Raw genomic sequence first — 13,286 nt, 5'->3', positions numbered from 1 at the left:
TATATGTATATCAGTGTGTGTGTGTGTGTGTGTGTATGTATGTATGTGTATATGTATATATATTTATATATATGTCAACTTATATATGTTGACAGTATACAGGAATTTATTTCCATCCTACAACAAGACGAAGGAGCAAATGAGGGACTTAGTTCATACAGTCTCTTTTTTCTTCAAAATTTCTTTCACATTTTAAATGAATGTATGTAGCCTATCGTCAAGTTCCTTTTCATGATTAAGTTCAAAGGAAATTACCACAAATTAATTAACAGTTAGGAATAGTCATCGAAAAGAAAATCTAAGCTGATGTTGACGAATTTGAAAGACAGAAAAAAAGAACGGTGTCCCTGCCATGTGCTCGGGTATCTCGGGATCCCGTCCTGCAATGGACTTGGCATTGCAGTCATTAAAGAATAGAATGAAGGGGTGGGCTGGGCGGGATGAGGAGGGAGAGCCCAAAGATATAGGTACCGCTTGAATAAAAGAAAAGACTGAATTCCTCCTTTCTGTTTCCCCTTCCCTTTCAAATGTTAGCCATTTCAGAGACAAGATGCCATGTGGTGTAGCTTTTTCACTCTCTGCTCAAATGATCTTTAGAAGAGTGTCCTCCAGTCCAGCACATGTAATTGCTAAATCTCTATACCTGCTCGGGGGGTGCCTTCCAAGTGAACCCATGTAAGTATTAGTCACAGCAGCCTTGTACCACATCCACATCCTACGCACATATATATTTATACACATATATACCCTCTTTCATTATGGCTCGGTCAAGAGTCCTAAGAGTAGAATTTTTTGCCTACTCAATTTGCTTCATAATGAGTCATCATTTAAACAAATAATTTCTATTATTGAGGATTTTTATTTCATGTCTTTTCTTTCCAGTAGCAGCAGGAGAGCAGATTAAAAAGTGTAGTTACCTGAAGTGGGATGTAGGAAGTGGGATCCTGAAACCCCTGCATTAAGGTGTTGTCTAACCATGGGGATCTTTTAAGTCCCATAACTGTTTTTTCCCCTTTAATGTTCACAAGACACCAAGTCTTGCCTCTCTTTGCATCCTCTCAACTGGCCCAGTCACAGCTGCTGAATTCACACCTAAGGCCCATCCAGATCCAGAAGCCAGGCATTCCTTCACCTGGTAGGGGCTCTCACACGGGCAGGGCCGAGCTCCCCATATAATATAGTTGCATCTGCTGCTTTATTGAGGAGAGGGAGAGAGGGATAAGGATGGTAGCCTGATGGTTATTTTATCTTATGGAACAGCTCAGTGGTTATTTCATTCAATGACGGTTTCGTGTAAAAGGTATACATGTGCCTGCCTTAAACAAGTGCACTCTCTGTGGCCCAGAACCGTGAATCCTTTTCTGCCTTGTGGCTTAGCTTTAAGAGAGAGGGTGGGGAGTGCCTCTCCCCCTCCTGAAAGCTTCAGCCCTGATGGTTAAGGCTCCCTTCTGGGAGTGGGGAGACGCGACTCTTTCAGGCAAAGGAGGAATGGAAGCTTGGTCTCCGACTTTGCGGGTTACCTGGTGGTAGCCACTGGGTCATTATGTGAAGGGGAGTTGCCATCACCTTCTCTGCCTGCCATGTTTGCAAAGAGAAGACTGAGCCTTACCAATTTATTGGAGAGTGTGTAGGCACCTACTTTCCAAGAAGGTTCCTACATAGATGACAATACCTCCCTGGCACAGGGTTTAAGAGTGTGCTCCAGGCATCTCATAAGAAGTTAAACGTTGTAACGCCCAACTTCTTATGCCACATCTGACAGCTAGGAAAAGTCCTCACTTTCTGCAAAGCTTGAGCAAGAGGCACATTTTGAAATCTCAACTCATTGGCCCAGCACTGTGCAGAACAAAACCAGTCCATTAGGCAGGCCAAAATGAGAAGCAGCACCTCTGTGAACGTCAGTTAATTTAAAGTGGCGCCCAACTAATGAAATCAATAGTGAAAGCTCAAAAAGAGGCTCCGATGGAGATGATAAATCAACAGTTATTTAAAAATAACTACATCAGAGAACAAAGGGAAACCTATTTTAACTAGTGCTACTGACTTGGTAACTGCCCACACGTTACACGTAGTGCTACAAAAAAGTTCCCGTTTCAAATGGGACCTTTTTTTTTTGTCGTGGATCCACTATTTTTGTGCCACAAAATGTCTGGACACTCACTTTCTCCAGGGCTATAAAGGTGTACGTAGCTGTGCTACAAAAAGTAATGTCTATCCGAGGCCCAGATGTTTTCCAGACTAATTGAAAAGACATGATCATTATGATTCATGTAAATGTTCAACAATGTTTCATATGATTACCAGTTGGTCTAATAAAAGGTATCATTTTGGAACCAAGAGTCCTAGTTTCTTGCATGTCTTCTTGCCTCTGATCAACATGGCTACCAAGTACACCCCTTCAAATGGTTACACATTTTGACATAGGCAGACAAGGTTCTTTGGGTAAAAGTGATCTTTTATTAGACCAACTGCTTGCAAAGAAAAACTTTTCAAACTATTTGAGTTGGCCTAATAAAAGATATCAGATTCACCCGAAGAACCTTGTCCATCTATGTCCTTAGAACAACACAGTTACAACTTGTATCCCTGAAACATTGACATACACAGCCGACTACTCTCTTGAACGCGAAATATTTTATGTTTGTAAGGGCAACCTGTGTAATAAATAAGAATTGGTAAAGAATACTTTACACTTCTTAATAGTGCTTTGATAAAAAGGCCTAGAGAACTGGCTGACATTTATAACATCCCTCTGAAGCAGAGGAGAGGTTAAATGCAAATACAATTGTACTTAAACCTCTAACAACCAGGAAATGGATTGTCCAAGTGACATTGCAATTTTAGCTTATTTTGTTGAACCCGTGAACTGGCTCCACAATGAGGAGCACAGTATGCAATCATGGTCCCTGTTCTGCTTAGCCCTCAACTCTCATTGGTTCTGTGCAACCTCAGACAGTTTGACCATGCTCTTACTGCCCTTCCACATCTTTTAGACACCTAAATACCTTGATCTTATATATCTTTAAATGCTTAGATTATTTGCATCAGATGCGTTTCAAGGCAGAATCATTTCAATGCCTGGATATAGGAAGACTAATATTTTGGCCCATCTGACAACAGAGCAAGGGAGATGTAAGTGACTTGGCCAAGGTCACACAACAAATTAGTTATGGAAGCAGGAATGATGTTCAGGTCTTCTTTCTCCCAAAAGCTTGCAGAGAAACACAACCTCCTTCCTCCAGTTATTTCCCATCATAGCCAAATGCCCAGTCTCCCTCTTACTTGCATTAGAATAGCTGAGCTGAATAACAAAAGCCTGCCTCTGATATGAATGCAAAAGCCAACATTTATCTTATTGCAATTCAAGAGATGTAATGCTGCTTACAATCACTACTGCTTTCTTATCACACTTCATGACAGTGCTTCGTGAATATTCTGAAGTTCCCAAATAGTTAAAAATAGCATCGCTTATTTGGAGAGCTTCTTTGTAATATCATTAAGCAGCGCATATCTCAATTGTTCTGCAAAGCAGCATTTTCAGTTATTTCAAATAGCCCCACTGTATTTTACAACAAAAAAAGTCTTTGTGTATCCCTCAATGATGCCAACAGCAAGCAGCTCACATCTTTTTCCTAACTGATAGGAAATCAATCTCTTGACAGAAGCAATACATTAGAATGAGTGACACCAGACCAGAGTAATGCTATGCTTAATATTTTATTTATATTTTTATGTAAACAATTTGCTTTGTAGGCACAATATAACAAAAGCTCTAAAGCAACAAATACAATTAAACAATGTTTCAGTTCACTTCAATCAGGCTTAAGTTAAAGAGAAGCTTTCACAGTTCCTTTAAGGCAAATTGAGAAATAATTTGTTTCACTTGAGGAAACCATCCAATTATCTAGAGAGAAGTTGTTTAAATGACAGTGTTAGTAAGTGATCAATGCAAACCTTCATTTAGACTGCAATAAGATTTTGTTCGGTAATAGCCTTTTCTACACAATGCCCTCTATCACTCCAAAAAAAGCAATGCTACCTTTTGTGAAATCGCAGAAAATGCTCAAGGCTAACAAGGCATGTTCCGCTCTCAATGAACCATGCTGCTTGCATTGAAGCGCATTGCAAATTCTGTTATTATTATTATTTTAAAAGAGTAAGATAGGACTTTCAGTTCATTCAGAATTATATCATGATTGTATTTTGTAGTTCAGCTGTAGAGTGGATTTAGAAGAATGCCATTGTACTCACTGGGTTTATTCTAAGCCTGTATGATGGAGTTTTAGAGATTAGAAAGTTCCTCTAAACTGGCATAAAATAACTAGAAAAAATGCTTCTTTTGATCATTGCCCTCCATCATGTCTACAGATACTCTAGGAACACTCACTTTTGTTTGACTCACTGGGAAATTTAACTGCAGCACCAATAATACTCTAGTGTTAGCAGGACTGGTTTGTCACTTTGCTTGCCCTAGTTATCTAAGGCTTTGAGAACGTCACTTGGCTGCCAGCTCAAGGATCCTAAAATTGCTACTCAGTTTGGTGTTACATGAAATGCGTAGGATATGCGTTAGGTGCATTGCAGGACAACATGGCTATAGCAGCTTTAAATAAAACAAACCATATGTCTTATGGTTGTCAGCTTATGAGTACTGAAAGTTAAACAGCTGTTCCTTTAAAGACTCAATATGGCAATCCCAATGCCTGTAAAACTCCCAATGGATGAATTGTATCTGAATACAGACTGAGTTTGAGCCTAATGCAACACTGACACTGTAGAATAATACAGGCATAAAAAGATGACACCATCGAACTGAAACCCGGCATGGACTAATGAAGGAAAAAAATCCTGTTGCGACTAGTACTCCAAAACCAAAAGTACTTTTTTCTAGCATTTCCCCTTTATATAATTGTTGCTTTTTTCATTATTAGTATTTTTTTTTTTTTGCAACCCGAGGTAAAATCATTTTAAATGAATATTCTGTACAACTAACTAGTATTAGAGCAGTAACAGTGTGAGTATACTAGAGAGGAGGACATTAATACTCAGTCAGCATTGACTAAATGGGGAAAAAAAACCCTCTAAAGATTTCTCCAAGTCCACAAAGTCCAAATCCAGACTTATTGTTCCTATCTGGTTGAGAAAAGCCTGAGAATCACCTACCACCCCCAACTTCTTTTTTTTTTACTTCCACCAACTAACACTGAGCTTTAGGCCTTTGGGAAAGTATTTTCTTTTGCAAAAAATATATTAAATCCAGAAGGGAGATGTCTGAGTATGACGTCTTTGATACCCCTTTACTGCTTCCATTGCGAGTGGTTACACTCTTTTTTAATAAGACTCAGGGGGAACCTGAGCAGCTGCTAGTTGGGTAAAATGGAAGATAAATGATATTTGTTTGTCATGTTTTGATTCAGTTTGCACTACTGGGAGGCAAGTACATGAGATGGTCTTTAAGGGCCTGATTTTGCAAACACTTACATACGGAGTGTCTTTACATAGAGAAGCAGATGTTTTATGGGACTAGGCACCTGTGAGGAGTTATTTGCATGCATGAGTGCTGATGGGAGCGAGGCCTTGATTTTGCTTCCAGAAAGGTTAACCTTCATAGAAGTTCAGCACCACTGCACAGCTGGTTAATCCATTAGTGATTTCCAAAGTGTGACTTGGCTGACAAAATAATATCTTATCCATTGATGGAAGAGCGAGCCCTGTGGTTAAGCTGCACTTAGAATGCACTGTTACTTCAGCTTTTGGATACAGCCAACCCAATGATGCTTTGGAGGAGGTGCTGTTGAATCATCAGTAAAAACAGTAATATTATCGTGTGATTAAAAAGTTCTGGGTCTCAAGAAGTGGCTCGTTGACTTTTCCTTGCGTACGGAAAAAGAGAAGAGCGTCTTGGGAGATCAACAATAAGTCTGGGCTGTTGGCACCATGCATTCATTCCTGTTAATTAGTAGTGCCAATGGCTAATGCGATTATACAATACTAATCAAAGGTTCTTAAGCAATGACTTCTGGCATATTTTCTTTCACACTCTACAATATATTATTTAGAATTACACATGAGGTATTTTTTTAAAAAAATTAAGACAGAATTGTTTATGAGATGAAGTCGCATGATTTAGGAGAACAAAATTTGTCTCTGCAACCTTTATTTGTGGCTCACAAAGGAATACCATGTTTTACCTGTCTTTTGCTGAAAACAGACAAACTTAAAACCCTCCCTTTGGTTACCAGAATCTACCAGACAATAGAGTAGGGAAGTAACAACAACAACAAAAAGATCATCATTGTCAACTTGCAAAGAATTTACGTGAAATAGGATTCTCATGAGCACGTTGCCCATCTAAAATTACACAGTACGTTAATAAAGGTTTTTCAACAGGGACAGAAAAAAAAAAAAAAAAAAGAAATCAATGGGACTCCTACAGGGAGATCGGGTGTCACACAACAAAATGTCATAATACTGCACTGGATGGGAATGGCACTTGAATTCAAAACAACAATGATCAACAGCTTATAGCTCAGCTGACTGCAGACAAACACAACACACACTGTACTATGGCATTTGTTCACTGATGCACAGAATAGATTTCCCAGTCTTGTTCCCTTCTACTCAATCAACCTTTCTGGTTTCCTTCCGCCACTCTCAGCTTTTACTGGATGAATGGCATGCGCTCTTTATTCTCATTGTCCCCTTCATGGTCTTCCTCTTCTTCTCCAGCTTCACTCGTCTCCGTACTATCATTGGCCATCTGTGGAGGGACGAAAAAACCCACAAAGGAAATCAGAATGTCTACAGCATCGCTTCAATTACTTTTATCTTTGTTCAACCCATCTGCTAGACCAGTGGTCTCCAAACTTTTTTGATCATGCACCCCATCAGTAAAAAATTTTTGAGCACCCCCCCAATATATGTATATTTATTTAAACAGAAATAGAAGGTCTGCTATTTTCTTCCTGCACCCCAATGGATCGTCTTGTGCACCCCACTTTGGAGACCACTGTGCTAGAGCATCAATAATGAAATGAAAAAAGTCTACAAGTAGAAATGGGATATTCTACTTTGCTGCACTGTCAAAATCACAAGTCACTCCCTAAAGGATTTTTGGCAGGCAGTTGCTCTGTAGGATGGCGGCACAAGGAGGACTGATTCGCCTATTGATGTCAATTGTATCGAGGCTCTTGAACAGGAAACAAAAATATGTGCAGGAAGCTCATCAAATATAGCCAGCTTTTGTTTTATGAATCCTTCAATATCTGTTCTCTTAAAACCCCCTGAATGCCATGATATTTTAAATCACTGCTAATAGATAGCATCTGTTCCTACTCATCATCTGGGATGCTTAATTTCTTGGGAACTCACAGGATGTTTGTTTGATATAAAATAAATGTAGTGCAAGCCCTTCTTGAACTGTGGGCATGTATATGGGCAAAACATATTTACTGCTATAAACATACAACCTGCCTAGACACCAAATCCACACCACAGTGGAAAAATGTAATTTGATGATACAGGTAGATGCTAGATTTCCTTGTACTGGAATGGCCTTTGTAGGTTATCAGCTATCACAAAAAATTATTAACCCTTAATAGTATTTAAAGGACATCTTTCTCTAGATGAAACTGTTTATTAATAACTACACAAATAGTCAAAATGTAAGAGAGAGCTGTGGTTCATTTTTGCAATTTGTCTAAGACTGACAGGCATGAGCAGAACTGGACTTGTCTAACAAGTCACACAGGCCCTCCTGGTTAAATTTAATTGCAGACTGTGGTGACTAAACTTTCCAATGGGCCATGCCTAGGACATACCATACGTAGGGCATGATTCATTTACTCTACAGCTAAAGTTATAAACCTATGTGAAACAGGAAAATAATAATAATAATAATAATCAAGTCGCCAGGCATTGATTTAGTTTTCCACCTGGAGGTAACAGTAAACTGTGACAAAGGGTTCATGAGTGGCTATAGTCGAGGGTGATGTTGCAAGAGCTTAGCGATAACATAGGGATTCAGAGCCTGGAATAGTTTATTGCTGTTAGAATGCAGCTCCTTTTTATTATACAAAATTACTTACTAAAACACCATTTCGGGGAACAAAGCAGTTGTATCATGCATCTTGTCACTATTTAAACACTAGAAGAATGTGCAGTAACCCCAGCTATAAATGGTTTCAGCTGCTTTCCCCACTGATGTCTGAATTTTTTGCTGATTACTATTCCCACCTCATTTCTTAATTGTTAATGTTCTACGGGCTACTTGGACCCCCTCTGATAGCCATTAGTACCAGAGTCCGGTAGAGCTAAATGCTTTTCTTCAGAGTAGCAACTGATATGTCAACTAAAGCTGTGCAAAGCTTCGGTCCACGATTCGACTCAGTGGAGATTAAGCTCGATTCAGTGGCTGAATCTCCGAATCCAATCAGAGGACCCTTTAATCTCTCTGAAGTGAATAGGAACCCTCCGAATCTATTCAGAGAGATCTGGACATAGACACAGCTTTAAATGTTTTTCCTATATACCTCTAGGTAGCAGGGGCTCATGAATGCTGTGGAGCATGGAGTGTCCCACAGGAGCTTGGGGGAGCTCCTCAGTGTGCTCGGCAGCAGACTCGAAGTGGACCACAAGTGCTTCTGGTCCACTTCCGAGTCCACCAGGGAGCATGTGGGGGGACCCCCTCATGCCCCACTGGCTCGGCAACTGCTGCTTCCTGGTCCGGGGGGACACCTGAGGTCCCCCTGTGTGCTCCCCGGTGAACCCAGAAGTGGACTGGAAGCACGCTAGGAGACCCCCTGTGCTTCTGCGGGACTCTCCATCCATCCTAGCATCGCAGCCTTCACAAGCCGTGCCTGGTACCTTGAGGTATGTAGAAAAAACATTTAAAGTTATGGCTATGTCCAAATTGCTAATTCTCCAAATCAGCATTGAGTCTTTGGATTCCGATTCAGTCAAATCAAATCAGGGACAGTGATCTGAATCAAGGGATTGAATCACTGTCCCCGATTCGGGCCGAATGAGAATAGAATAGGGCCCATTTTGCACACCCCTAATGGCAACAGGATTCTTGTACTGTTGGGGATTAGACCAGAATCATGAAATACTCCAACTTCCAACTGCATTCAGGTGTGCCTGGCCAAGAACAATGAATAACTGTAAGAGAGAAGGGGGCAGAGAGCGAGCTCAGCTGAAATAGCAGCTGCTCTGTTTGATTGCTGGTAGCTACTGAACCCCTATGGAAATAATAAATAAATAAATAAAACGTTACTTTAATGGATACACAAGTGACATGCTGAAACTGCATAGACATTTGAATTCCTTTTTGTTTCTGAGAAAATATATCACATTGTCTCTCACTTTCTACAACCACCATGCTAATGGCAGTTGTACATTATCAAGAGAATACATGGAGTACTATGTCTTCATGCTGTACTGGGGATTCCTCCTCTGTTCTCAGTCTTTATTACTTTGCTGTGGAACAGGGCTGTTTTTGCAGTTTTAGGAACCAACTTGGTTATGAAGTAGTGTCTGGTTTCCACGCGCAAGGGCTCAACAGCCTTCAAGTCAAATTTCTTGCTGCCTTGTGAAGACTTTACATGCTATTAACATGAATTGTGGTCAGTTTTGGAGCAGGACTCAAAGCTGCTTGTTAGACATGAACCTCCTCCCTCAATTCAAATTTCACTCTTTTGTTCCCTCTTTAGTTCATTTCTTCCTCGTTACTCTACTGCTCTTTGCCCATGTCAACAGTCAACACATTATGCTCAAGCTTTTACCAGATATTCTGACTACCTTTTCATTCTCATAATGTGCTAGCCTAAATCTGACTAGAAATATTAGATCCATGATATCCCTCATCTTTCAGATTTTACCCAATAACTGACATTGCAGCATTTTCAGCAGAATTTAGGGAAATTGCTACCTGATCCCTAACAAAGACATATCCTAATGTTTCTACAGCAATAGGAAAGTACAGGTTTTAAAGGAGATTACTCTTACGTATTTACAGGATAAAATAAATGTTGTTCTGCCCCTTTTACGTCAATCCTCTGCATTATCCCCACAAATGTAGCAATTTAATTCCTACATGAAACCACTATTTGTTTGCCATCAAAAAACAAGAAATAGCGGTAGCAATGTTATCCTGATCAAAGGAATCCAATAATATATTGCAGAAGCAATGCAAGCCTACACTTTTAGAGAGACAGATGGCCATTTGGTTGAGAGATCCAACTGTATTTGCTGCAAATCCATTCCAGAAGAAAAATATAAATTGTATTTCACCTGAGGATACAAGTAAAGGATTGCAATTATTGCTTCTATTTTTGCCCATTAATGTGACATGTATTTAGTAGGAAACTGTATCAAAAATAGTTACTTGACATTTCTCCAGGAGTTGTTGACATGGTAATTTATGTGGTAACAGGCACTGTATATGCAATGCCCTTCACTCACCAGTGGAGTGGGTGCCTTCTCTACATCCAGAATTAGCTTTCCTATATTGCCTCTGTCATGGATTCTCTGCATAGCCTCCTTCACCTGGAATTAAAAACCAACGTTAAATTCCATAGGCAAAGCAATCCCAGTTTGACAGGGTGTCACTTTGTCATGTTTCATGGTGCTCCAATGGTCTTCAGAGAAAAGCCACAAAATTTGGCATTGTCTAGAGGATTCATCCTGAAGGGTAAAGGTTATCACTTGTATCTAAAACAATGGGGTCTCAGATTCTGGGTGCTGGTAATATAGATAATACAAACTTAGCTTAACAGACCATTCGCATATACAGGCAGTATTTCCAATAAATCTTTCATGTGAGGTTTGCTTTTTTCCCCTGAAGAATCTCTTGAGGATGCTACTTTTCATGAACTGCAGCTATCTTTTGAATATGTTCAAACTAATATATTTTCAACGGCTCTGCGATGATTTTCAATTAATATATTTCATATTCATACAGGGTCAGTGCTGCTTACATTAAACCCCATACACGATTATGGCCAATACCAAAAATCAGACCTTAGTTCCGGAGCAATCTGCATTCTCAATAATTAGTTTTTATTGGTGTCCTTCAGATAGTACTGAAAACAGACATTTAACAGCTGGATGTAATTAGCATGTGCAAAAGAAACCAGAAAAAACTCTGCTCACTAGTACATTTGAAAGGCGTTCATTTTGATGTATGAAATTTCAGGACTCATGGGAGCCCCATGTTGATGAAATGGAGTATCGTGCACGTGCATGTGCTCTTTACCAGGTTATCTGACGCACAGAGAAAATGTTATTTAATAGATGAGGACTGGAAAGGACAGAGCGTTTCCTCACTTCAGTATTCGGAAACTTCAGAAACTGTGAACACTGCATATAAAGGTTATTCCATATCATCAGCACTTCATATTTTGCCAACATAGCTGGAAGTGTTGAGGAAAAAGTAAAACAGAGAATTCCATTTTAATAAGATCCGCCATCTACAGCATAGTTTTAGTAGGTATTTTAAGCACGTAAGTATTTTAAGTCTATCTCCTACTATACTGAAGCAGGCTAGAGAGGGTCCCAGTGCTTGACTTTAGCATCTGGGTGGGATCTTTAAAGGTGCTTGAGCTATTTAAACATGATGGCATTCGGTTCCCATGATAACTGCCAGCCCTATGCTGGAAATTTGGCACCAAAGAGTTCAGCTTCACAACAGAACTTTGGCAAATGTCCCCTAAATTAGCAGAGACTGGACCGACCCCCCCCCCCCCACCCCAAAACAACCCTGTTGAACATGCATATTTTGTAATGATAAAAGTACTATAAACCCAAGACTTTCCACCTTATCACAGTGTTGTGAATTAAATTTGGGAACCATCCCATATCTCCTGCAAGTTCATACCCTTTGACCGGAGGATGAAATGTGAACATTATAACTGTTTGCATAAAATGATAAAATGACTTTTATCAACCAATTGCATAGGGTTCAGTAAGCTCAAATGTCCTAAAAGGCTTTCAATAATGCAAAGACTTTGTCCTATGAGCCTAGGAATTTTTTAGATAATACTGTATTCTTATCAGACCATGTAACAGTCTCTTAGTGGTACCTTATTTTTTAAGGAGTTATAACAAAAGCTAGTCTTTGAGGGGTTATGGCATGATGCAAATAATCCAAATGGACAGGACAGAATTGAAGAAATCAGCACTCACCTTTGCCTAGCAGTTGAAATTCGTAACCAGAAATATGCTGAAACCCAGGTATACAACATTTATCAGATTTTGCACCCTCTCACATTTAGTGAGGCAAATTTGAGAAAATATGCTTTCCCTGCATTTTATCTCATGCACAATATCAGTATTAAGATTCTGCAGGAAGGTTCATGCGTATTTCTTGGATGCCCTGAAGTAGCCTGCAAATGCAAACAGCAGGCAAGAGGAAAGGTGAGCAGTACAATTTATAAAAACAATGGAGATGGGATCCAGATGGAGTTATTTAGAGTATTAAAAAAAAAAAAGGTTTGAAGAGATTCATAGACACTAGGGCTGGAAGGGACCTCGAAAGATTATCAAGTCCAGCCCCCTACCCCAGGGCAGGAAGTCAGCAGGGGTCATAGGATCCCAGCAAGAGAAGCATCCAAATGTCTCTTGAGGGTGTTCAAAGTAGGTGCTTAAACCACTTCTGGTGGCAGGCTGTTCCAGGCCTTGGGGGCTCAGACTGTAAAGAAGTTCTCCCTTATGTCCAGCCTGAAATGGTCTTGAAGGAGTTTGTGACCATTTGACCTTGTCATCCCTTGGGGTGCTCTGGTGAACAAACGTTCCCCCAGATCTTGGTGAACACCCTGATAAACTTATAGGCTGCCACCAAATCGCCCAAGCACGCACTTTTCCAGGCCAATGAGTCCCATAGCTCTCAGTCTCTCATCATAAGGGCTGTTTTCCTGACCTCTGATCATGCGCATGGCTCTTCTCTGGACTCGCTCAAGCTTCTCCATATTGTTTTTGAATTGTGGAGCCCAAAACTGGACGCAATACTCCAGCTGCGGCCTTGCCAAGGCCGAGTACAACAGGAGAATGACGTCCTGGGATTTGCTTGAGAAGTGTCTATGGATGCAAGCCAGCTTTTTGCTCGCTTTACTAGCTGCAGCATCACATTGAAGGCTCATGTTCATCTTGTGATCAATAATGACCCCCAAGTCCTTTTTGTCCGTAGTGCTAGTCAGCGTAGCACTGCTGAGCCTATAAGCATGCTGCAGGTTTTTCTTCCCAAGGTGGAGAACCTTGCATTTTTCAGTGTTAAACACCATCAGGTTCTC

General features: G+C 40.2%; 1 protein-coding gene across 1 annotated transcript in view; it reads right to left on the bottom strand.

The window, feature by feature from the left end:
* Positions 1 to 3,701: 3,701 nt before the first annotated feature.
* VAT1L (vesicle amine transport 1 like) overlaps positions 3,702 to 13,286 on the bottom strand; it is an 86,537-nt gene continuing 76,952 nt past the window's right edge. Inside the window, exons 8-9 of the mRNA XM_019535438.1 lie at positions 10,462 to 10,545; positions 3,702 to 6,760 (exon numbers count right to left, since the gene is read on the bottom strand). Of these exons, the coding sequence (XP_019390983.1) occupies positions 6,662 to 6,760; positions 10,462 to 10,545 (183 nt within the window). The 3' untranslated portion in view covers positions 3,702 to 6,661. The remainder of the gene's footprint in view (positions 6,761 to 10,461; positions 10,546 to 13,286) is intronic.

The sequence above is a fragment of the Crocodylus porosus genome, unplaced genomic scaffold (assembly GCF_001723895.1).
Source record: "Crocodylus porosus isolate Cpor-Errol unplaced genomic scaffold, CroPor_comp1, whole genome shotgun sequence".
Lineage (NCBI taxonomy): Eukaryota > Metazoa > Chordata > Crocodylia > Crocodylidae > Crocodylus > Crocodylus porosus.
Note: the sequence above shows the minus strand (reverse complement) of the source record. Positions and strands in the feature narration are given on the sequence as shown.